Raw genomic sequence first — 26202 nt, 5'->3', positions numbered from 1 at the left:
TTATGAGATGGAACATTTGTGTACATGAAGTGTACAAGTGTATGTAAAGATAAAGGAGTGAACAAGGGTTCATTAGCATGTTAGCTCAGATTCTGTAACATCTCACAGCTTCTCCATCAGCTGCTCTGCATTTCATTATGAGGTGCATTCACTTTCCCCAGGAGAGTGTGGGAAAATAGAGTCTCTATAGGAAACCCTAACATATGATCCCTGATATCCAGGTTAGAAGAGTGCTTAGATTGATCAGAAAGAGCTGAACTAGTTTGATCTAAAACACTTCTTTATCAAAGTCTCCTCTTTACAGTAGAATATATTCAACCATTAGCAGGAGGCAGAAAATCCCAGGTTGAGTGAAGGCAGCACAGGTGCAGGTGGTTAATTGTTCACCCTCTCCTCTCTGTGTGACCTGACTCACTTTGACTTAGTGATGGGAAAACCGGTTCTTTCCTCTGATTCGATTCTTTAACTCTCGAACATTAAATTGAACGAGTCCCGAACGAATCATTTCGTTCATTTGTACAGCAGATGGCGCTGAAGCCTGCACAATGCAGAACTCATACCGCCGACGTGTTTTCTCCAACTATAAATACTGTAGACAAGATGGTTTGCTTCAGGTGACAAAGTATAACACACAAAATGCCATAAGCTATTCAAGCCATTTGAAAACCCAGGAAAGCTAACACACACCACAATAATGTAACTTGTGTCCTGTATCCTCTCTGTTATCATTGTTTAACAGCACGGCAGTCTGGGTAACTGTCACGTGACAGTGAAAACAGACCAATCAGAGAGAAGTAATGCTGCTGGCGCAGAGCTCAGCCTGAGCCAGAGCTGTGAACCGATGAACGATGAACGAGAAAGACCCGGTCAGCCCGCGAGTCATGTGACAAAGGAACCAGTTGGACGAACGAGAACGAAGTACTGAGCTGTGAACGATGAACGAGAAAGACCCGGTCAGCCCGCGAGTCAGACTCGTGACAAATGAACGAGTTGGATGAACGAGAACAAGTACTGCTCTGCTCCACAGCCTGAGCAGACAGAGACCCTTTCGGCTGAGCAGTCGATCACATGACAGCTGGGGAGAGGACAGCGAATGTAAAACTAATTTTGACAATTAATGATACAATTAAAACAAAAAATAATAGTTGATGAGTTGCCTATGTTTACATGGTGCATTTATTGTGTCCAAAAAGTGACATTATTATTATTACTATTATTGTTATTTTTATTGTGTTTGTTGTTATCATTGTTATGTTTGATTATTTTGTGGCAGAGTATAACACAATAAATATGCTGATATAATTTTCGAAAATATTTATTTTTAAAGAGACTTATATATAAAACACACTTTACATTATATACACAACACTACACACATCTAAGAGACAAAAATAAAGTTAAATAGAAAAAGTTAAAGAATAAAATTAAATAAAAACCAAACCAACAATATTGCACAATTAAAAGTGACACATGTGTATTATATACACAACATACACATCTAAGAGTAAGAGACATAAAGTTAAATAGAAAAAGTTAAATAAGAATAAAATTAAATAAAAACCAAACCAAACCAACAATATTGCACAATTAAAAGTGACACATGTATATTACATACACAACACTATACACATCTAAGAGACATAAATAAAGTTAAATAGAAAAAGTTAAATAAGAATAAAATTAAATAAAAACCAAACCAAACCAAACCAACAATATTGCACAATTAAAAGTGACACATGTATATTAAAGGCCAGCTTTAAGGCAAGTTGGCATTTAGAAACACAAGCTGGCGGACCTTGGAGGGGCTGAGCCTGTTCCGTCTGTCTGTGATTATCTGCCCAGTCTTTGAGAAAACTCTCTCAGAGGGCACAGATGTGGCCACAATGCACAGTCTAGTTTTCATCACCTCACACAGAGTTTTGAATACGGGCGAGCACATCCTCCACCATGCCAGAGGATCTGATGAGCGGGATAGGAGTGGCTCTGCCAAGTAGGCCCGCATCTCCATCATGGCAGCAGTTGAGGTGCTCGATGTGGCAGAATCTGAGGAAGTGGAAGCCCTGGTGCTTGCAACCCTCTCATCGAAGTCTTCCCAAAACATGGCCCCTGTGCTGGCAGCCACAGAGGGATTTTGAGACTCCTCCTCCTCACTGTGACTGGGGTGGTTGTGTGCTGCAGCAGCTGTGATTCTCTTCACAGTGTCCTCTGCAGCCTTGCTGTTAACAAAAGCTTGCTTTTTGAACCTTGGGTCCAAACAAGTTGCATCAGCAAGCTTCTCAATGTGCTCCACCTTGCTGAACCTCTTCTGCATTTCAGACATCAGGCTGTCCACCAGTTTTTTAATAGGTTCATGGACTGACGGGCTTCTTTGATGGCGAGCAACAATCCTCTGAAGACCTCTTGCCATCAGAATCACTTTGGAGGCAGTCACAAACCTACAGACAGAGTTCAATTATTCATATTTTGTTCTCAAAAGCAGTTATAACAGTGTACTATCACAGATCAATGTCATGTGTCTTTGTTAACAGTAAGGATACAGTTAAAATCCATCACTAACTATATATATATTTTTAAATATGAAGTTTGTGCTTATTAAAAGTGAGTTAGTTTAATATAAATGAATTACTTTAACTACATACCTCTCAGCGCTCACTTCAACGGTGACCTCCTCAAAAGGTTTGAGGATGTCCGCTGTTTCCTGAGCAATTTCCCATTCCTCTGTGGACAGTGTGGATAGGGGTGCATTGATAAGTGCCAGGGTGGAGATGACTGGATCCTTGACATCAATGAACCTTTTCACCATATAAAATGTGGAATTCCACCTTGTAACCACATCCTGCTTCAAGCGCAGCTGCTCCTGGCCCATCTGTTGCTGTGTGGCCTTCAGCTTGTCTGAAGCAACTGTGCTTCTGTGGAAGTATTCCACCACAGCTTTTATTTTATGAACTGTACCCTGAACCTCTCTAAGTGCAGCTCTCACAACAAGATTTAAAACATGAGCAAAGCATGGTATGTGGTCCCAGTGCAGGTGGTCTCTCAGGGCTGCCACAATGTTGCTGGCATTGTCTGTGACACAAGCTACAACTTTGTCACTGACACCCCATTCATCTGCAACTCTCTTCAACTCACTTGCCAGGTGAGCAGAAGTGTGTCTGTCTGTCAAGACAAAACAGTCCAGGAGATGGGATGTCATTGCAAAATCCTGTACATAGTGGCAGGTCACAGACATGTAGCTTGTGGTTGTTACAGATGTCCAGCAGTCAGTTGTGAGGCATACAGCAGGAGCATTCTTGATTTTCTCCAACAACTCAGCTCTTATCTTTCCATACATCTTTGGCAGTAGAGTTTGAGAAAGTGTTTTCCTGCTTGGCAGAGTGTATGAAGGGTCCAGGGTCTTTGTGAATTCTTTGAAGCCTTTGTCCTCAACGATGGAGAATGGTTGATAGTCAGAAGCTATCATTTTAACCAGTGCTTCATCCAGTTTGCTCTGCCTGAGTGGATCCATTGGCCTTGTAATGTAAGTGCCCATATGTGTTTGTTGTGGCCTCCGTGGTCTAACTGCTGTTTGGGTGGTGGTGGTGGGTGCTGCTGGTGTACTGGATATTGCAGAAGCTGTAGCCAGTGTTGCAGCAGCAGTGATTTGAGGTCCAGATAAAGTGCTACTGGTGGAGATATTTGCAGCTGCTGCAGTGGCTCCATCGTCACTCTCCCCCCTCACTTGTGCTAACTGCACAGTTGGATGTGCCGTTTTAAGGTGTCTTCTCAAATTTGAAGTGCTTCCTCCTTGGGTTGATAAAATCCTTTTGCAAATATTGCATTTGGATTTAGTGGCTGAAACCTCACTGAAATGGTTCCAAATGTCACTCCTTTTCCTTCCACTCATTTTTCTGACCTGCTCAGACCCCTGTTGTTTGTGTTCTGATTTTACCTGGCACTTAATGTAAATGTAGGTGATGGGTGGGGGGATGGGTAACTGCCCATCATGGAGCCTTGAATGACAGTAGCGCTCAATTTGTGGCCCAGAATCACGTCACTCCTAGTAGTTCACTCTGTGCGACATTAAAATGTGACGAGGTGAAAAAAGCTATATCATTAGAGTCAAACAATTGCCACTTTGCACACAATTTCATGCCAAACCCCATTTAGCTCAGGTAGTAGAAAAATGTATAAATAATTACGCCAACTTGTGACGTGAATTAGTTTCGCACAGTGGGAGTGGATGCGACACCGGCATGTGCCGTGACTATAACCGAGTGAACCCCCTGTTGCGCTGTGTGAAAGTGTGTACGACTAATTATGCTCTCAAGTGCTCTTAAACCAGTATGCAAATTTGGGCTATGTGAGCTGCTGATCAGAGGCTCTAAAGTTAACATTTAGTGAGAATTTGTGGTGCGTTTCCACCTCCTTTTCTCATCCGATGCAAACCCGTTATGTAGGCTATCAGACTGACAGCGATACTGCAGCAGCAGACGAGCAGAGCAATACACAGATTAATATAGCGCAGGTAGACTTATATAAAAAATAAAAAAATCTCATGAAATTGTGACTTTTTCTCCGGACATGTCACAGAACACAGACGTGTGCAGAAAGTTTTGAACATGAGCAAAAGCAGAGTGGGTAACCGGAGCTATTAAGTGCAGCCTAGATGTTTAACGTAATTAAAATTATATTATTCAAATAAAAAAGGTTAAAAGAACCGGAGACCGCTGATTAGTTATGATTTCATGAATGAATAACGTATTGTGGTATTTTACTATTGTGTGGCAAATAACACAAAGTTAACACGTTGATATAATTTTCGAAAGTATTTATTTACAAACACATTCATTATATAGGCTATACAATAACACAACAAGGACTGAAGACCACTATAATTATGATTTCGTGAATAAATAATCTATATCGGGTGTCACATGACAAATAAACTGTAGATATCAGACATCAATCATTTCCTTGTTCAGCTCTCAGTCAACAGCCCCCCAGCCCCGTAGCTGTCTGAGCCACAGCTGTCACGTGACGAATGAACGAAAGAGCAATCCGTCATGATCCGTATGAACGAATCGTGAACGAACCGAACGAACTGCAGTGCTTGCTGCTCACAGACAGCCTGTCTGTCACGTGACTAAAGAACTGGGACCTGAGAATGGATCCAGCTGAGTGAGTGGTGAACGAATCATTTCTGTTTCCTGTCTGCTGCTGACTGAGCTCATGCAGCTGCTGCCATGTGGCGAGAGAAGGTACTGCATGAAAATGAACGAATCGCTCCCTGAGAAGACTCGTTACTCCCGAGTCATATAAAAGATTAGTTCATTTTGAACGAATCGTTCACGAACGATACAACACTACTTTGACTTTCACACGTCATTGAACACTAACTAAACCAGATACACAGACTCATTGTGACCCTGTATTGACTGTGTTTGGGGCCAATCAGCATCACTTCTAGATTGTGGATATCCATCAGATGGTACTATTGATATGTTCAACAGTGATAAACAGTGAATGAAAGCTGCTTCAACTGTTTACTGTTATTAATAATTAAACTTCACTTCCTTATTAAGAGATTTTATTAACTCACCTGTTCACTGGTGTTGTGGATTATCCTGCAGCTGCTCCCAGGGTTTTCTCCAGTGCTGTTGAGCGTAGGGGACCCCAATGTTGTAGTGATGGCGCCCCCTACGCTCCGTTTTCAGCAACATAGGGAGATTTTCTGTTGTTTTTTCACCTCATTAGAGCATGTCCTGATCAATCTGGTTTTAGATCAATCCACTCCACTGAAACTGCTCTTCTGAAAGTTTCTAGTGACGTGATGATGACCACTGACTGGTTGTTACACAGTTTTACTTGATCTGACAGCTGCCTTTGATACAGTAGATCACAGTATACTGGTTGATCCACTCAAATCTGAGATGGGTTTTCTGGTACTGTTCTCCAGTGTTTTATCTCTTACATTAATGGAAGAACCTTTAATGTTGCTATTAACGATGTTATGTCCAATATGTCCAACCTGTCATGTGGAGTAGCTCAGGGCTCTGTTCTGGGGCCTGTTTTGTTTTTATTATATCTGATGCCTCTTGGTCGGTTGATCCGTGGTTTTAAAAATGTGTCTTATCATTTTTATGCTGATGATATCCAGTTGTACTGCTCCTGTAATTAAAAACTCTCTTGGTGATCTGGACTCATCTGTTAAAACCAGCCTCAGAAACCTTGGGGTTGTTTTTGATCAGTCCATGTCTTTGGAGGGACATTGTCGTCAATTGACTAAAAACTGTTTTTACCACCTGAGAAATATCTCTAAAGTGAGGCATCTTTTATCAAAATCAGATCTGGAACTGGTCATACACCCATTTATATCATCTCGTATTGACTACTGTAATTCTGTTTTTACTTGTTTTAATAAGTCGACCCTAAACAGACTCCAGATCGTTCAGAACGCTGCTGCCAGACTTTTAACTGGTGCTTCTAGAACATCCCACATCACCCCCATTCTTGCTACTCTGCACTGGCTTCCAGTTAAGTTTCGCATAGAATATAAAATATTAGTTCTCACGTTCCGAGCATTACATGGTCAGGCCCCTAAATATATCTCGGACTTGTTGTGCCCCTACTCATCAGGGCGATGCCTTCGGTCTTCAGGTCAGGGTCTCCTAAAGACCCCAAAAACTAAATTTAAAACCAGAGGAGACCTGGCGTTCCAGGCTGTAGCTCCCAGACTCTGTAATAACCTGCACCAGTCTCTCAGGGAGCTCAACTGTGTGGTCACTTTTAAAAAACTGCTGAAGACTTCACTTTACAGTTAAGCTTTTAGTTACTGGATTTAAATTTTTATTTATCCTTTAATGTTGCTGTTCTTATGATATTTATGCACTCTTGTTTTATTATTCTATTGTGTTGCACTTGTACTTTTACCACAACTCTGTACAGCACTTTGTGATTTTATCTGCAAAAAGCGCTTTATAAATAAACTACTTATTTACTAATGTCTCTAGTTAACTAGTGATACAATTTTATGTTACTTGGAGGCTAAAAAGCCTGGTGATGATAGGGCAAAGATTCACATGTTTTTGTAAAAACAACTGTGCCAAGTTTGGGGACAAGTGTGTAACTGTAATATGTCAGTCAAATTAATTCCAATTAGTTTTATTTTTGACCAATAGAAATAAATACATGTACATTTTTATCCGTGTTTGTGCTGTGCCATGCGTAATGCTATTTTTGGTTCCGCTCTATGACGTAATTATGCATGAGTCTAGTTCAGCAATGGTTTGACCAATCAGAATGCTTGACACAGCATTGAAAGCTCAGAACCTGTAGAAATGAGTGATATCAAACACTACGGGAGTGGGTTTTAGCCAATCAGAGCTGGATGAAGGAGAATTGGAGGAATTTCTCGACTGAGAAATGCCTGGATGTCAGTAATGGTGGTATCTATCTGACGACACAATTTGGATTCATCAGAATATGGAATTTTATGCACATTGGAGCAACTTTTGATAAGAAACAGCAATGGTAAGACACAATTTCTCATCATTGCTGACTTTTGCCGCTGTGTACCGTATTTTCCAGCACCTCTGTATTGGCCACATTCCAATAATTTAGGGTAGATATACATTTGTATAAACAGGTGGTCTATGTGTGAGTTCACGTTTGTATTTTTATTTTTTTTGAAAGCATAAATATTAATTTGATATTTTTTTTACAAAAGAGAGAGAGGAAGTCCAGGTTAGTGCTGTTGGTGCTGCTGCTGATGCTTATTATAGGGTTGTTGGGTGGTCTCCATGTTTCCTGATTCCTGTCCGATGGATGCTGGGGTGATTATTTAGTTTTTTTAGCATGAACACCTTTGGCCCGACTTTGTTTCCTCTTGTTTCTCTAAAATCAAACACATGGAACTATTAGTCATCTGATAAAACACTTTCACCATCACCTTTAAGGTTGCTGTGGCAACATGTCTGCACAAGGAGACTTACATAGTTGATTTTGTGACTGCGGCCGGGGTTCTTCATGGCGTAGAGGATAGCATCCACTGTCGCTTCAGCAATATATTTTTCTCTTTGATCTGGTGCCAACAAATTCCACTGTGGATGGACAACAAGAAAAGTGTTAGTCACACACACACTGAAGACCAGAGTTTAAAGATCACAGATGATTCTTGGAGGAACAAACTAACTTACCCGTTCAGCAAGAAGTTTGTTCACCTCAGCGCTCGTAATCACGCCCAGCTCCTTTTCCACATTCTCCCTTTTCTCTTTAATGAAGAGCGTGAAGGCGTTTTTGATGACCAGCCCCTCTGCCTCCTTCTCCTTCTGAATCTTCTTTGTCTTTCTGAAGGAACAAATCACAAATACACAGTGTAAGAGCACGGTCAAGAGTCAGTCACAAGAAAAACCAGATCAAATGTCTGCGATTGATCTCGTCTATTTGTTGGCTCTACTTACTGTCCTCCAAAAGTGGGAGCTGTTGTCCACCCTGCAGCGTATACTGGAGTTTCATGATACTGGAGACATAAAAACAATCAATTATTAGACACCCCGTCATGGTATCAATACAAAGATCAACAGAAATACATGAAAATGTGTGTTAAACAAAGATCTTACTGTCGTAGCAGGTGAAGTATTAGCCGGGGGGTAAAGGTTGTTAACATATTTTGCCACACTGGGGGTAGGGGGGAAGGTTAAGGGGCCAAGATTTGGTGAGGGCCAGTAATCTTGTTTCAGCGAGGTGATTAGGTTTGTGTGTTCCTCGATGGTTTGGGCTCTGTACCCGCCATCATTGAACGCTACAAGGCAAGGATTCTGTTGGCCCCCATACTGGCCTCCATTTTGTTGGGCTCTGTACTCGTCCTCCTGCTTTTCCCGGGCCCACATCTCCTCAATCACACACAAAACATCGTCCAGAGTCTAAGGGAGGAAACAGGTTTGGTGATCAGATCAATGACATGTATTAGGAACAAAGGGTAAAATGATGTAAGCATTGTTTAGGTGATGTCTTACATCAGTTGAATTCTGCTGTTGAACATCAGGAGAAAGAGATGGATGTGGGGGGTTGGTGGCCTCCTGGAGGCCCTCCTCAGAACCCCAAGGATGGAAACTCTTACAGTCTAGTCCCCCTCGAATCCACAACATGATGATTTTTGGGCTCCTGTGAAACAAAGCAAAGGAAATAAATAACCTGCTGAGGCGCACGTACGGGAACAAACACCTTACATAGACCTTCAACTAAACTCACACTGCAGACACACTTGTGACCATACTCCACTTTTATCTATAGCATCTTATCTGGATAATAAAGATCAATTCTTGCAATTTCGATGTATTCAAACAACTTCACAGGACAGTCTGTGCTCTTTGCTAAGCTAGCTTCTAACACTGACTCTGTAAAGATGAATGTGTTGATGTTTCAGTGACCAAATGTTTGTCTCCCTGTCACATGTCTTTTTTCCAAGCAATAATAAAATGAACTAAACTCCACAGCAAAGGATCGTCATTCTCGTTCTATCTGCAGATACGTTTAAGTTCAGACTTCAGTCATTTAAAAATGATGTAATGAACGACCAAGTATGTTGAGTTACCAATGAGAACTGTGTCTTTAGATGCAGAGCTTTTATTCAGTGCAGATATCCTAGTGTACAGACTAACTGTAGGTGAAGTGGATCTGTGTCCTCTTAATCAGGAATTAAAACATGAAAAATTAGATATAATAAAAATAATATATTAAATAATAACTATTGAGTGCTCTGAGAAAATAACCTCCATTTAATGCTGTTTTGGCGTGGTGCATTATGTTAAATCTGATTGGTCGGCTATGATCTGATGCACTTGATTATTGTTTCATTTAATTTTGTGTAGTTTCAAAATGTCTGTTGATCATTTTAAAACAAAAAATCATAATTTACTTGTTATCGGTTGGGTGTAGAAAAGTAATGAATTCCGAGAAGTTTAACAGCTGTATTTGGTCCATCATGTCTAACAGGGACATGCTGCCTCTAACTTTTCTTTTTGGCTCATATTTTGTGTCTCTTCCCAGTAAACATGATACAAATAAAACATTAATAAACATTAAGTGTAATAATTCAGACTAACCAAAGCTCAATAATAACATAGACAAAAGTCTGGAAACTTTCTAATCACTTACTTTGAGTTGATTTAAAAAGTTTTTGAACTGTTGCTGATGATACTTAAAAACCCAAAGTATTTTTAGTATCAAAGAGCGATGTAGACTTCTGAGGAGAATTCCTTGTTGATGAAAGCTCAAAAACTGAAGAATGAAGGTTTTCTATGCTGAAGATGAAAGTTAGCTGCACTTCAAAGCCAAGTTGGTTTGTTTGTGCAGGTTGCTATGGAACACAGAAATATGGAACACTTGGTTTCTATAGCGATAATTTCAGGTGACTCAGTAGCCTCATCTCATCTACATGCAGTGCCTGCACTAAAATATTATCATTTACAGTTAGAAAAAAAAATAGTCCAAACTAAAGTAAAATAAAAATAAATAAATGATGGGGTGGGATGGGGTGGGGGGTCTGGGGGTTGGATCGGTGGCGTGGTGCGCTGGGTCCTTGGCTCCTTGGGGCTTTCTCGGGTGTGTATGGGGGGGGCGATGGCTGCCTCTCGGCTTGGGATCTTGGGGGCGTTCGGGGGGCTGCTTGGCCGTGGGGTGGTCGCCGGGGGCCCCTAGATTGCCCGCTCTTGCTGCTGGCCTGACTGCTTCTTCGGGCCCGGGGGCGGCTCGTGGGTTTTGCAGTGGCGGTTCTTGGAAATACATTTGTCATGGATGCACTGGCCTTGGGCTGTGGGATAACACTCATACTGGGCTCAACCATAGACACGTTGTTCCCAAATACCTGTTTTATGGAATTTCCACTCACTTCTTCCTCTGCTCACAGCCACCACCATTATTCCTAAGCCGCACACTGGTCACCAAACTGGCTTGATAACACAACAATAAGCACAATATACACAACCACAATTTCACATCGCATCACTTGAAACGACTACTCCCCACCCATTCCATTTCCTATCTTGTATCCCTCTTCCCTGTTAACTTCCCCACTCCCCTCCACCCCCTCACCTTGGTGTAACACTGCCCTCTCTTTTTTACATCCTCCCTTTGATAAAGTATTTCTTACCCTTCCCTAGGGAGGGCTGGTGATGGTCACAATTATGCAATGAAATAAATAAATTTATTTAATTGCAATATTAAAATATGCATTGCTGTTAAAAGATTGCACTTCTTGTAGTGTTAACCTTCGACAGCATGTGCAGACAAAGTGAAAAAAAAAAAAAAAAAATTATATAATTTAAATTAAATGCATGGCACAATATAACATAATATTTTAGGATATTTTTTCTTGTCTTTAGCTTTTAGACCAGAACAGAAGGGGTCCATTAATTGGTCACATTCAGATTAAAGATTAAATCAGGGCTTTTGCTTTTATTTATTGGCATATATATTTTTACACATATACAAATCTATTATCTGCATTTAACCCATCCCTGAGGAGCAGTGAATGGGGTTAAGGGACTTGCTCAACATCCCACAGCGACTGCCCGGGCGAGATTTGAACCAGCGACCCTCCAATTACAAGCCCAGCGTTCTAAACCAATAACACTCCACCATTAGGACACAACTCTACAAAGTTTACAATGCTTCCAAAATAACTTCTCTCCTCAGAGTAGGACTTAAACCATTGTCCATTTAGTCCAACCCACGTTTGAAATCTCTGAGAAAAAATGTTGTGGTTCACAGTGTGAAATGCAGCACTTAGATCCTATCAAATGAGAACAGAAACTCTTCCTGAATCAGTGTTCAACCTTATTGATCACTTTGATCAGAGCTGTTTCTGTGCTGTGATCAGAACCAAAGCCTGACGGAAATGTATCAAATACTAATGTTGAAGGTTATTAACTCAGTTGGTTGAAGACCAGCTTCTCAATGATCTTGGCCATGAAAGGAAGGTTGGTGATTGGTCTTATCCAGTATAGAGGTAGCAGTTCATTATCTGACACATCAGTCACAACTGACTTTAAAACAGGTTTAAAGAAGTGTGATGGCTTTGTTGTCAAGGCAACCAGTTGATGGATGAAGCTGCTGAACACATTCTTCTATATTGTACGTTTCTATTACAACAGAAGTTCTAAACTTGTGATCGGGACCCAAACATTGGGTCACAGTCACATTTTCAGTGGGATGTAGAGAAAAAACATAAAAAAAACCTTTTGGTGTTATTGTAACTTCTCTCTTTCCATCTCTCACTGCAGACATTTTATTTTAAAAACTAATATTAAAAGTGGATTTTTACAAACTACTTATCTTTTACTCTTTACTGCACTTTTTCATTTATTTGTAAGTTGGTTAAAATGTTTCCTTTAGACTGTTATAACAGTGTGATTATTCTTTATGTTCAGTTTTGTATTATTTCACATAAAAACATGCTTCACATTTTATTCACACATTTTTATTCATTTAAGAGAAAAGAGAAGAGGAAGTAACAGATACCAGAGGAAGTCCAGGTTGTTGTTGGTGCTGATGATGTGTGTGTAATGTCATTGGTTGGTTTGACTCTGAGATTAAGTGACATCATCTGTTCGTTTCCTCTTGTTTCTCTGGGATGATCATTTTGTTTTCTCAGCACAAACAACTTTGGCCTGACTTCGTTTCTTCTTGTTTCTCTAAAACCAAACACATGAAACTTTTAATCAGCTGATAAAACACTTTCACAGGTTGCTGTGTCAACATGTCTGCAGAGTATAGACTTACATAGTTGATTCTGTTGGTCCAGCCAGGGTTCTGGATGGTGTGGAGGAGAGCATGCCCTACAGCCTCAGCTTTATATCTATTTTTTTCCTCGAGTGACAATGTTTTCCACTGTGGATGGACAACAAGAGAAGTGTCAGTCACACACACCAAAGACCAAAGTTTAAAGATCACAGATCATTCCTGGAGGAACAAACGCTAACACTTTATTTGAAGTTTTATACATATGGCTGACATTATCTGTCATTAGCATGAATAAGGTGTCATGAAAGCTGTCATTGTGGGTTGTTTTGCTAAATGATGACACCTTTGGAGCTATGTTGGCATTTTCTGGATCTAGTGGGGTTAAGTAGCTGGGTTAGGAGTTAGGGCAGAGTTCACCAAGGGCACCAGGTGACCTTCATGGACCATGTGAGGGGCCTTCAGGAGCTCTAGGTACCAATGAACTCCATCTAAAATCTGATTAACTTTCCAGGATTCAAACTCACAAAGATAAATACAGACGACAGATGTAGTTAGTATTTCATAAAGTTAAATACTGCTACACGTGATAAAGTTTTAGTTTTAGATTAACCAGCCACTTACAGTTGCCTTCGACAATTCAGCGTTGATGATAATGTATATATACATATGTATATATATATGTATACAGCGCTAGAGACGATAAAGAAACTTTGTTTTGAGGAAAAACAACAGTTTTTAAAAGATGAGAGACCAACACCTGAGTTACCAGAGCTTCAGCAAAGGTAAGGTCAGAACATTGATCGTATTTTTTACAGTGAATGGTAGGATTGACTTTATGGATGCTCCTCACCGAGGCTGTTTGAGTTGTTGTTGTTGTTGTTGTTGTTGTTGTTGTTGTTGTTGTTGTCATTTTCTTTGTGATTCTGTTTCCAACACAAACAACGGATGAGCTGCCGTGTCATGACATATATCTTGTTGGGAGATGTTGTATGGTGTGTATTAATCATTCATTCACCATTGCAAAAGAAATGCTTATTTAACCATTATAGCTATTTGCCTGTTCTGACATGTCACACTTGTTCGCTGCATTTTTGAGAGGTCATGACCTAAAGATAACCACATGTTTTCCACAGAAAAATAGAGTTAACACCTCGAGGTGTGATAAGTCACACTTAGAGATAACAGGAAGCCTGCAACTCACTTAGAGCATACAGGATGCATAACAGGAAACCAACGCCTAGTGATGTATCATGTGTTAACCATAGATAACGATGAAGAACCAGTGTGGAAACCACCCTTGGTGGAAAAAGCTGAAGACCATATAAAAATCTGTTATGCCATCTGGGCCTTGACCTATGTATGACCTTTTGTACTTTTGCTTGAAGTGGTTGGAACATGAATATGACATTATTATCACGCCATGCTTAGGGCTATATAAACAGCTGTATTTTCTGTGTTGCGGGGTCTTCTCTTACAAAGAGCATTCTAGTTGCTCATGAAGATCCTTTTCTTTTCTATCGGCTGATAGTTTAAGACTTTGATACTTTGAAACTTTTAATTGACTTTTGATTTTTGTAAACCTATAATAAAAAACCATCAACTATTAAGAAGCCTACTTGATTAAATCAACCGCCTGCACACATCCACATCTGAGACGGCACTTGGTTGGGAGACACACCTCTAGGCCTTTGGTAAGTGCGTCCGCCCTTGGCATCCACCACACAAGGGTGCCCAGGGTGGGCTACCTCATGCTGTTGTAAAAAAGAGTTGTTTTCAGCTTCGACCCATATTGGATGGGTCCTAAGGTCAATCCCACACAAAACTAGAGTGAGACTCTCGACTTCCAATAGGAGGAAGTGCATATAGTCCTTTCTTTATTAGACAACGTTAATAGAGAATAGGCAGCCAGCACCGGTGACCAGGTAGAGGGGGAATTCTTGTTAGAGTAAAACAGTTTTAGAACCCCTACCGTTATAACGTCCCGCGGGCTAAAGACATGGCGCCCAACGTGGGGCTCGACTAAGTAAACTTTTTAGTCCGGGAAAAGAAAACGAGTACCGAGTCTAATTAAAGAACCTACGGAGTGTCCCTAATAAAGAGATATATGAAGAGAGTCTCATTGCCCTACCACACTAGTCGGTGGGAAGAGAGTGAATAGATTGGCTATCGCTCTATGAGGAATAAAGGATAACTCAGTACAAAAGTAGTGGAGAAGCCTCAAACTCTTTAGTATTTGTCACTCTGTCAGGCCTGATCACCCTGACTGGAAGTGTGCAAAGAAAAAGAGAGAGAGATTAGAGGTGTAAGGTCTAACACCTCGCACACGAAATTGGAAAGGTGTCTTTTATTAGAAGAATCAGGTTAAGGTAAGCCTATTCAACGCGCGTGAAAAATAAGAGGGGAAAAAGCTATTGGAGCACCTCTCTCAAGGAGATACCTCAGTCTCCGCTTACGGGAACACAGTGACACGAACGTAAGATAAAACAATGATGGAGGGACTAGAGTTACCTTCCTATTTTACCCCTGCTCGAAGAATGTCGACAGGAGGAATGTCAATAGGCTCCACCGGCACTAGAGTACCTAATAGAGAGATTGAAGCCGTGGAATTCGATGAAGTGATTACAACAGTGAAAGCAAACCTGGGAGACTCATTGGTGGCAGAAATATCAGGACCTAGATGTACTATATTAAATCCCAGGAACCCCCGTGGGGAAGATGGTGGTGGAGTAGCACGATGGGTAGCAGGGAGATGGCCTAAATCAGTCAATAAGGATAGAAGCCAAAGGGATGCCAGGACAGGACAATATCCTAGGAGGTCGGCATACGAAGTGAGGATAGAAAAAGATGAAATAAGGAATGATGGGGTAGTGTCAATAGTTAATGGGTATTATTCCCGTTTTTACGACAGAGAACCAAAATTGAGTTGGGATGAGTTAGAGGAAACTCTGGCAGCTGTCTTCGACGCGGTGGAAACAAGAACGGTGGTAACCACCACGTGGGGAGACGGGCTATTCGGATATCCTGACAATATGGCTAGAATAATGATATATCAAGCAATGAAGAAATGGATAAAAAGAGGGACAGGACGCCGAGTTATATGGGTCCTGCAAACCAGAGAGAAATTTCAAGATACAAACACCGTCTTGTCTACACACCATACAAAAATAGCAAGAATACTCGCGGATGACCTCAGCTATAAAATAGAAGGGTTAAAGGTACTGACGAAGACACGACCAAGATCAAAATCGGCCGAAAGGAGTGTAAGGCCTAAAACGGTGAAAAGAGATGGTAACAAGGACAAGATTAAACTGTCCAAACCACCCCCGTATGAGGGACCCCAGACGGGAACGTCGCTGTATCAAGGCATAATGACACAAATAATGCCTCTCTCCCCTTCAGCTCCTTGCTCCACAGATGAGTGCATAATGGATGCCATGGTAGAGGATGGAGAGAGAGGCTTAAGTGACAAGTACATAATGATCACTGATGGTGAAGAAAGCAGTTCAGAAAAAGAAGAGGAAGAGTACGAGGGACTAGAGGCTTTCGGAGAGAATGCTGAGGGTTGGCAGGAAACAGACGAAGCACACACGATGTGGTTAGAAGAAAGAGCCGCAGCAGCCTATCATCAGTATAGAGATAAGGCAGGCCCAAGCAATGATGAGAGCAGAGAAAGAGAGATATTCCTTGCAAACAAATTGGAAGAATTAAAATTGAGATGCGATAAGGCAGAAAAGGAAAGGCGAGAAAAGGACGAAAGGAATCAGGAACAACACCACCGAGAGTTACAAATATTAGAGACTGAAAAGGAAATACAAATAAGAAAAGGAGAAATAGCAAACAGAGCAGCGGAGGAGAAAAGAAAGCTCGATTTAGAGTTACAGAAACAATCTTTCCAGGAATATGTTGATCAATATAAGCAAGAGTTGACCTACACACGGGACAAGTTGAAACATTATGATCAGATTATAAAAAGGCAGGAAAAGGAGGCGGAAGAAAGAGAAAAGACAATTAACGCTTATAGAAGCTCGGGAAGCCTTCCCCTTCCCAGAAGATTAAATAACAGTCCAGTAGAAATAACTACAGAAGAGGAGGATGAGGACTATGAAATTCTTCAAACACCACACTCTCCACCACCTCAGAAAGAATTAATGATGACAGTAGAAAAAAGAAGTAGTCTGCCAGAAAAAGAGGAACTAAGGCTAACAACAGATAATGGCCAGATAAAAGTAATAAACAGCACCACTGCAAAATTTGAAATGCCACGGGGATACTCATATGTCACCTGGGTAAGAGACTATGAAACAGGCTCGGTGACAAAAATAAAACAGGAAGATAAGGAACATTACAGGAATGCGACAGCTCATTATGAGCATCAAGAGGCTGAAATTAGAGCTGGAGAAGCAATAGCTGGAGAATGGGAGAAATTAGGAATAAGGGGATATCTCCCGCAAAACTGTAATATGATATCAGGCTACGTCTGCCTTCAACCAAGGAGACAGAATATGTTGTTGGATCAATTAAAAAGGATAGGAAGGCAAGAGACTCGCATGGTGATAGATCTTAACTGTCAACACACATTCCCAAAAGAATTAGGAGGGAATAAAAAAGCTTGTGAAATAATAGCCATATGGCTAGGGGTAACCATAACTGGGGTGGAAAATACCCTCTCTAATGTCGTAGTAGTATTAGAGGATAAAACAGGAAAAAGAATTGAGGAAATAATAGAAAAGATAAAAGCAACAATGAATTCGGCTAATAGAGAAAGGAGGGAGGTTGGTAGGCAATTACAAGACATGTCTCCTGTCTTGGAGAAACCCCGGGTGAAAGCCTATCTAACGCCCGAGACGCGACCAAAGAAGGCCACTCCCTCCACCTCCAGAGTGACCTATGCATTGGAGGAATCAGATGAGGAAGAAGTTTTTGAACCAGCACCAATAAGTCGGTCTACCCCAATTATGCCACAAAGGTCACATAGAATTAAACCAAAGAGGATATATGAGCCCTACAAATCAGATTATGAAACAGGAAATTTAGAGCAACCAGTGAGAAGCAAACATGCGCGGGGGAAGAGTATTGACTGGGGAAGGTACGACAATACAAAATGGCCATGTAGGGATGGATCCTCCCCGAGACCCGCTGGAAAAAAGGGACATTGCCTCATCCCCTCTAATCACATTCCAGACTGGGATACTAAATCTCAAGAATGGGATGATGATGCTGAATTTCCAGAGTATTATGCGGAAAACATAGATAAACAACATGCGCTAGAATTATCTTTTACTCCTAGTGCTTCAGAGATAGCCAGATGGCCAGGAGTGACACAATCCTTTAAAAAGGCTTATCTCGCACGTGGATATGATCATCTGAGAAATGCTCACCGTGATGTTGTAAACAGCATCAGGAGCCATTCATATAGATCGGACACAAGCGGGAATGAAGGCCTAGAGGATAGTGATGAGGAGTCAGAGGAGGACGCAGACAATGAAAGGAATAGGAAGGCTGCTGCTTATCAAGAGAGAGGCAGAAAGAGTAAAAGAAAAGAAGAAGAGTCCTCGTCAGATGAAGAGGAAGTAAAGAAATCCCATGACCCCAAAAAGAAGAAAAAGCCTAAAAATAAGAAAAAGCTCAACATCAGTCTGCAATTGGCAACATCCATGTTAACTAACAAAGCCTCAGACTCAGAAGAGGATGAGCCCTTAGGGCTGGTCCTTAGCCTATCTGAAATCCTCAAAATGGCCGCAAATAAAGAGATAAATGAGACACCAGGAGAATATGCAGTGAGATTGTTGGATATGCTCCCAGTGAAACAGCTAAAAGATGCAACAGTCTCAAGAGCAATAGCAAATAGAGAGAAATTTGACTTAGGTAAAGGAATAACTCTATATATGCTCTCTAAGGGAAACTCCACTCACACATATCAGGACCCTGTTAGAAAACTAGCAGATAAACTAGTGAAGCAATTCAAAGAGGGAAAAATAGATATCCTGCATGCTATGGCTCAGATGATAAGCAGCGAGGCAAATGAGTCACAACAGGTAGAGTTCCTCATGCAGTGTGGTGACTCAAGAGTAATAGAAGTGGCTGTGGAATGGAGAAGAATGACTCACCCAGAGAGACAAGAAAAATTAAGAGTAATAGATACAATAAGAGGAATTAGAAAACAACAAAGAGAAGAAAAACAGTCAAAAAACGAGTTGCGGCGGCCAGAAGGGCGAAACTCTGGCCGCAACATAGACGGCCAGTTCTCTTCAGCCAGACAAGAGAGGAGTACGATGGGAGGCCCCAAAATAATTCAGACACCAAGGAGACAGAGCTCCTTTGCACCGCGACAGACATACCAGAGAGACAGAGAGATAGAAAATCCTCCGAGGCAAAGCCCAAGAGAGGGAGGCCCAAAAAGAGAAAACCCGAATCAGACCAGACCCGATATACCGGGGTATTTTCCGCGGAGGAGTCAACAAGAGGGTCAGAGTACCCGGGAGACTCCGAGGCGTCAGAAACCAAGGAGCTCGGGAATAAAAGAGGGAGCACCGGCTTGTCCCAGGGTATCAGACGAGGATTTTCAGAAAATGACGAAGGAAGAAAAAGACAATCTAATGAAAGAGAGGGAGGATTGGAAGATCAAATGGGTGAAGGACTATCAGACTACTCATCGAGCGAGAAGGAGCAGAGTAGAGTAACGCTCCCAGGGTGCGAAATAATTGAAAATGAAATAATAGGGTGGTTAAAAATAAATGGAGAACTTCAGGGGGTTACATTGGACACAGGAACAAATATGTCAATTCTATTAGAATCATGGATAGAACCTACGAATAAATATGCCTTAGTGGAACTGGCAAATGGGAAAGAATGCACCATGCCTCTAGGGCAATTCAGGGGCAGAGATGTTTTAATAGGGCCTCACGCACTATTGGCATTCAAAGATATAGACTGGCTAGAAAAAAATCCAGTAAGATGGATGAAAGAAATAGTAATTCCAGAAGTACTACAAGATGTGGTAGATAAATCTGAATTAGGTAACAAAGAACGATTAATGAGTATACTGAGGAAAGCAGAGGTGGCAAAATTTAAGAATGACGTGGGAATGATGAAAACTCAGCCATACGTTATTAGAGGAACCCTGCCAGGAAAACAAACCCAATACCCATTAGGTGATGCAGAGCGGGAATTTGTGAAAACAATTCAAGAATTAGAAGAGCTGGGGGTTGTCAAAAAGGTAAACGAACCACCTTGCTTAATGCCTGTTCAGGCCGTACCAAAAAAGGATGGAACAGTCAGAGCGGTACACAATTTAAAACAGTTGAATGACTTAACGGCAAAAGATGTGAGGCAAATAGTAAACCCAAAAGTCACAATGATGAGCCTCAGACCAAAAAGGTTTAACACCACAATAGACTTAGCAAATGGATTTTGGAGTGTACCACTGGCAGAGGAGTCACAACTAAAAACATGTTTTATGATAAAAAATCAGGGATATTGCTGGACGCGCCTACCCCAAGGATTTTGTAATTCCCCGAATGCCTTCCAAGAAAGAATGGAAAAACTGTTGGCAGGACTGCCAGTACAGGTGTATATAGATGATATTTTCTTCTCCACCGAGGAAGAAGAAGAACACTATGTATTACTAGAAGAGGTATTAGACCGTCTAAAAACAAATGGAATGAAAATAGGCCTTCCTAAATGCGAGATAGGGACGAGCTTTGTAAAATACCTAGGTATGACAATAGGAAGTGAATCCATCCAAATGGTTCCCGGCTATCTTGATAATCTTAAGCCACACACGGTAAAGGATCTGGAAAGAGCTATTGGAAAAATGAGTTGGGTGAGATCCACCATTCCTGGGTATCCTGGCTTAGTCAGAGGAGTAGAAGAAATAAAATTGGGCCTAAGAAAATGGGATGTAGAAAAGAAAAAGCTAATAGAAAAAAATAGAAAATTAACCCCAGAAGAAAAACAACTTTTCCAGACAACGGTGAAGCAAGTAAAAGAAGCCGTAAGACCACTATCGCCCGTCACAGGAATAGATCCAGTAACACTGAAAACGGTGATGCAGGAGGACGGGGGATGGATAGAGGCAACAGAGACAGGAAGTGAAAAACCCTTCATGTACTATTCACACCGATTCTCAAACACAGAGCTAAAATATGCCACAGTGGAGCAAGAACTTTTGCTGTTATGGAAAGCATATAAAGAAATGAGGGCAATGTTTGGAGACAGGAGAGTGGTGGTAGAGACAGAAAATCCCCTGACAAAAGAAATTCACAAAGGATCAGTAGAATTTGCAAAAGCCTATCAAAGTAGGTGGGGAAAATGGACTTTGATGTTACAGGATAAACAATGGCGGTTTGCTCTGGGAGAAAATAAAAGAAAAATCGAGGATATTAAAGAAGAAAAACCACCGGTAGATTGGGATGGAGTATATTCCATATTTACAGATGGGAGTATGACAGACAAAGATGAGGTAGGCAAATGGGGTTTTATAGTGTATAAAAGGGAGAAACAGATCTACCAGCAAACAGGAAGAGAAGGTAGCACGGCACAGGAAGCTGAGGTTTTAGCACTTGTAAATGCACTGCAGTATGCTAAGAAGAAAAAAATAAGGAAGCTGAAAATCGTATCAGATAGTTGGTATGTGGTGGATGGTGTAAAAAACAACCTACGGTTTTGGAAGGCCAGAGACTATCAAAATTACCGAGGTAAAGAATTAGGACATAAAATGCACTGGATAATTATTGCCCAGTTATTACAAAAAACGCAAATATGGATTGAGCATGTGAAAAGCCACACAGGCCAGAGTGGTTTTGATCATGTAGGAAATCAGAAAGTGGATGACCTTGTGCAAGCTAGAAAAAGTAAAGCGAAATTAAAAGGAATAAGAGGGGTTTCTCTCTTGTTTCCTGAATCATGGAGAAATGACAAGGGGAAGATAGAAATACCCGAGATAGATAGAGAAAAATACCTAAAGACAATACACGACATGCTCCTACACCCAGGAACAGAAAGAATAAAAAATTGGTTAAAAGATCAGCAAGTGGAATTAAAAAATTTGGAGAATATGTTTGGCGAGCTTCGTAGCAATTGCGAGAAGTGCGCAAGGAAAAGAAATCTGCCGCCCATCAAATATAATGAAAAGCCGATATCAACGGAAGTCATGGGTGTGTCGGCATCCATGGATGTGGGACATATACCTAAACTGAAAAAATATAAGAAGTTCTTGGTAATTGCAGACAATGCAGGAGGAAATACAAGAATATTTCCCTTAATACATGAGACACAAGAAGAAGCAGAAAAATGCTTGCTGTCATATTTGCAGGGGAATATGACAATAAAAGAAATAAGAAGTGATAATGCCACAATGTTCACTGGGTCAAGGTTTCAGAAACTGTTGTATGATCTTCAAATAGAACACGTTCTAGCGATTCCGTATCAATCTAATACTAACGGCGTTGCTGAGAGAGCTGTTAGATCAGCAAAAGAGGCAATAGCTGTGATAGGCAAAGACTGGTGGAGACATGACAATCTATTTTACATCAACCAAGTATTAAGCCAGCCTAAACATCGCAAAACAGTTACCAGATTGACCCAGGATTATCCTGTGTTACAGGCAAAAGACGAGGTGTGGATAAATAACGGAGAGGATTTCCGGGTAATCGACCGACAGGAAGGTAACGTAATATATACCACGGATGGAGGGAAATATCACCCCAAGCAGGTCCGAATTAAAAGGCGGTTTAATGAATAAAGATGTAAAAGGGATTGACAGGCAGGAAACAATTCCGACAGGGCCTCCAAAGTTCATGTCATCTAACAAAGTGGTGGAAGAAGCAGTTCTCCCTACTTGGGAGGTGGCGTTTCACCCTTCGGAGGCTGATGAGTTTTATCAGGTCTTACCGGACCAGGCCCATATGACCATGGGGTTGGTGATACTCTCTGCTCCCTGGGATGAGATGATAACCGTACGTGTACTGTTTCCAGGACATTCTCCTGGGTCTCTGCCTCGGGAAAGAGAGTATCAACCGGGGAGGTGTTGTCTGTGTATGGAAGAAGTTTTCTGTCTCAGATGGATGGGAAAAAGGCAGGATAGGAGGATTAAGAATGACTATCAGCCAGAAGGAAAGTTGGTGGGGATAGAGCTAGCTGGATCATGCCGAGTTTCATTCTGCACCGGGTGCTGGGATGTGTACGGTGCTAGAGTAATGTGTTGCCGCATAGATAGACACGAATGGCCGTGCACCTGTATGGCAGGCGAGGGAGGCAACATTCTCCTGTGCAGGGATGTGCGCTTAGAAATGGCGTCCCTCCTGGCACATAGAACGAGCCAGCAATATCGACATAGGAGGTCAACAGGGAAAATAACTCCGTGGAAAACGGGGACACAGAAGCACGTGACAGAGAGAAAAGAGATAGAGGAGTTAAAAGAATTGCCTCCTAAAATGTTGGCAAAACTGAGGGAACGTGGTGTTTCTGCTGATTTTGTAGGAAAGACAGAGATGATCAATGAGATGTGTGATGGGTGGAGAGTTCCAATAGCTTATAGGACTAAGCGAAGGTTCACCAAAGATAAGGTGGAAATCACCAATATAGGAGAAAAACTAGGAGAGATGATGATAGCCTCCCAAGAGAATAAAGAAGAAGGGGAAATTGAGGAATGGACGCCTCAAACGCTGAGTGCGTCACAGAAGGATTGGATAACAACAGGGAGTGTAAACCCAGCCGGGGATCCAATAAGGATCCGGGGAATTAAGTGGAAGATGGATGTTCTGATAGGATCCGATGTAACAGGGAAAAGAAAGGATAAGAGAAAAGTAGAAGAAAGATACGGGACACTTCATTTGATAGTGGAAATTCTCATGCAAAGGTGCATAGAGAGGACTTTTAATATGAGTCAGATTATCGCTGTCGCTGCTAAAGCATGGATCAGCGGAGGAGTCATTAGAACATCGAGAGAGATGCGAGTGGCACCAAAAGATAAGACAAAGAGACTTAGGTGGTTAACGGAGTGGACGAAAAAGAAGAATCAGGCGGAAGATGATGGCCTTAAAGGAGTAGATGATGAACCTAGTAAAACTTGGGTAGATGCTCCTGAGGAGGCTGAGGAAGATAGGGAAAAGAAAGTGTCTCGGAGGAGACTCTTCTTTAAAAAGGAAAAGGCAACAGAAGGGCCAAAGGAAGATGACTCTGATAGAAAGTAGCGTCAAAAAATCTATTATAAAAAAAAAAAAAAAAAAAAAAAAAAAATTAATGACGATAACAAACAGATAATAATAATACATGACTATAGAAACAATAATGATTGCATAAGATAATTTAATAATTTTAATCAGAAAATATAAATAATAATTGTGGTGCTATTCTCGTTACAGAGAAAAAAGGTCACTCATCGGAGGAATGGAGAGACTGCACCGAATGTGGAATAAAAGGCATTATGATAGAGAGGCTAGAAATATGTTATGGGAAAGAGATTATGTCAAGGATATCCGAGGAGGAAGGCTCTCTCCTTACAAGATAGCTGAGAAAAATAGGAGAAGGAAGGAATGGAAGAAAAGATGGGAAGAAAAACTTAAAATGGGAATAGCAAGTAAGGCTATTATAATCTTCCTCAATCTGGCACTTCTCAGCTTACTGATAACAATTGGAATTAAAACCTGGATGGAGCTAGAGAAGACGGGTTCCATCAAGCGGGTGGTTAAAGAAGAAATTGTTAAGTGCAAATCATGCAATGTATATACACCTATGGCAGAAATAGAAGTACCCATTCCTTTTAGTACTGGGGGAAAGAAGGTTTTTGACCAAGGAAAGTATATAAGGAAGGGAGTCGAATTCTTAGCTATCACACGAGGTTTGGTTGGAGAATGTGATAGGGAATTCTTTCTCCCTGAAAATCCAACTGACAGGTTGAAAGAGAGCCAAGATGAGGGAAAAGAGACTAGACAGCTTGATTGCAGTGAATATATTCGACACCCGAGATTAAGACGACCAGATAGATGTTTAAGAGAGTTAATGTGGGAAAAGTTGTTGCTAAGAAATAATACAGCTTTAATGGAGAGTTTTGCAGATAAGGGAGAAAAAGTGTGTAAAAGAATAAGACTGGTGAAGTTAGAAATGGTAAACAGGGGAATGAATGAATTCAGGAAAGAGATAGGATACGCTATGGCGGAGTGTCTTTCTCTGTTCCCATACAAAAGGAAACGAATGATGACAGAGACGCAAACGCAGTCTCCGTGGGGATTAATATATGCGAATGTGACAAGACGACAAGATAAAGATCCACCCAAATCATCTAGAAGGTATGTGAATGCAACGGTCTCTCCTGAAGTAACGATGAAAACTACGATTAGTGATGTAGTAGGAGAAAGGAATAAGAAGTGTGTGACAAAATTGGATGTGATGAAACTTAACGGGTGTGCGGTGACATTTAAAGCCTATCAAGGGTATTGCTGTGATAAAAAATTGATGGAAATGATGGAAAAACTCTCAAGGGTAGCGTACGAGAGTCTGTGTGAAGCAGTAAAAGATGACACGGAGGTTTACACATGGGATGATTATGAAGACATTTACGGTAATACAACTAGAGAAGGATTTGTGGTAAAAGAGAGCCGTATTAGTGAGAATAAAGGATACTTGATGATGTCAGGTATAGAAAGAAGGAATGCCTCAATAAAGTGTCGATACCAAGCCTATGGCCAGTATTTAAGGAAAAGATGGGAGGTAACCCCGGTGAAGTTTGGGATGTATAAAACATGCCAGAAATTGGATGAATATTCAGTATGGAATGTCCCGTCTTATGATGAAATCACAGAGGAGGATTACAATCTTGTGGAATATCCCCTGATGATTGATGAAGATACATTTGGCAATTTTAAATTGGAAACGTTAGAAAGAAAAACGATGATGCATAATATTAAAACAGCGCCGTTAATGGCACCGGAATCTTGGAAAGATGGAGAAAAGAAGGAGTCAGATAAAATTAGACGGAAGCGTGATGTTTCCAGCTATAGAGGGGAAAGATGCAGTATAGACGCTGTGAAATGGTACGTCAACATTTTCCAGAAGTGGAAAGACGTAACCAGAAATTGGACTAGAAACTTTACGTATGGTAATGGGACACAATGTAAATCAGTAAGACTATTTGATACATTTTTAGATGAGACCGAGATGCAGGAATTTTGGGATCCAGGCTTAAATGGGAGTTTATATTATACAGGGAATGGTAGCCTGCCAAAGACGGAAAGATGGAAGTATTGGGCTGCGCAAGGAAGCGATGACAAAAATCCTTTGAGGCACTGTGTTTTCTATTATAACCAAATCCCGGTGAAGAGGTTGTCTAAAGATGAGAAATCCATTGAAATAGATTCATATAGGGAGGATAGAGTTAAAAAGTGTTTCTATTTAGATGCCTATAACACCACTCCAATGTGGGCATCCCAGGTGGAACCAGACGCTCATGTGGTGGCAACACTATATCCCCATATTGATACTGCT

General features: G+C 41.1%; 1 protein-coding gene and 2 long non-coding RNA genes across 3 annotated transcripts; 1 reads left to right on the top strand and 2 right to left on the bottom strand.

The window, feature by feature from the left end:
• Positions 1 to 429: 429 nt before the first annotated feature.
• LOC114459470 (uncharacterized) lies at positions 430 to 1132 on the top strand. Its single transcript, XR_003673367.1, has 2 exons — positions 430 to 614; positions 740 to 1132. It is a non-coding gene; the product is annotated as an uncharacterized LOC114459470 (long non-coding RNA).
• Positions 1133 to 1377: 245 nt separating this feature from the next.
• Positions 1378 to 5335, bottom strand: LOC114459469 (zinc finger BED domain-containing protein 4-like). Its single transcript, XM_028441718.1, has 2 exons — positions 2640 to 5335; positions 1378 to 2435 (listed from the first exon to the last, which is right to left on the bottom strand). Exons 1-2 carry the CDS (start codon positions 3881 to 3883, stop codon positions 1757 to 1759), a joined length of 1923 nt encoding a protein of 640 aa, XP_028297519.1. The 5' UTR covers positions 3884 to 5335; the 3' UTR covers positions 1378 to 1756.
• Positions 5336 to 7722: 2387 nt separating this feature from the next.
• On the bottom strand, positions 7723 to 8193 carry LOC114459451 (uncharacterized). The gene is made up of 3 exons (XR_003673360.1): positions 8175 to 8193; positions 7971 to 8078; positions 7723 to 7872 (listed from the first exon to the last, which is right to left on the bottom strand). It is a non-coding gene; the product is annotated as an uncharacterized LOC114459451 (long non-coding RNA).
• Between the last annotated feature and the right edge of the window lie 18009 nt (positions 8194 to 26202).

The sequence above is a fragment of the Gouania willdenowi genome, unplaced genomic scaffold, assembly GCF_900634775.1.
Source record: "Gouania willdenowi unplaced genomic scaffold, fGouWil2.1 scaffold_315_arrow_ctg1, whole genome shotgun sequence".
Lineage (NCBI taxonomy): Eukaryota > Metazoa > Chordata > Actinopteri > Blenniiformes > Gobiesocidae > Gouania > Gouania willdenowi.
This window is presented reverse-complemented; position numbering and strand designations above follow the sequence as displayed.

What these genes read in the sequence shown, in the direction of transcription:
- LOC114459469 (XM_028441718.1), bottom strand. Translation starts at nt 3,883, where the DNA reads ATGAGTGGAAGGAAAAGGAGTGACATTTGGAACCATTTCAGTGAGGTT. An exon ending in GTTGAAGTGAGCGCTGAGAG is followed by an intron (nt 2,436 to 2,639) that starts GTATGTAGTTAA and finishes CTCTGTCTGTAG; the next exon opens with GTTTGTGACTGCCTCCAAAG.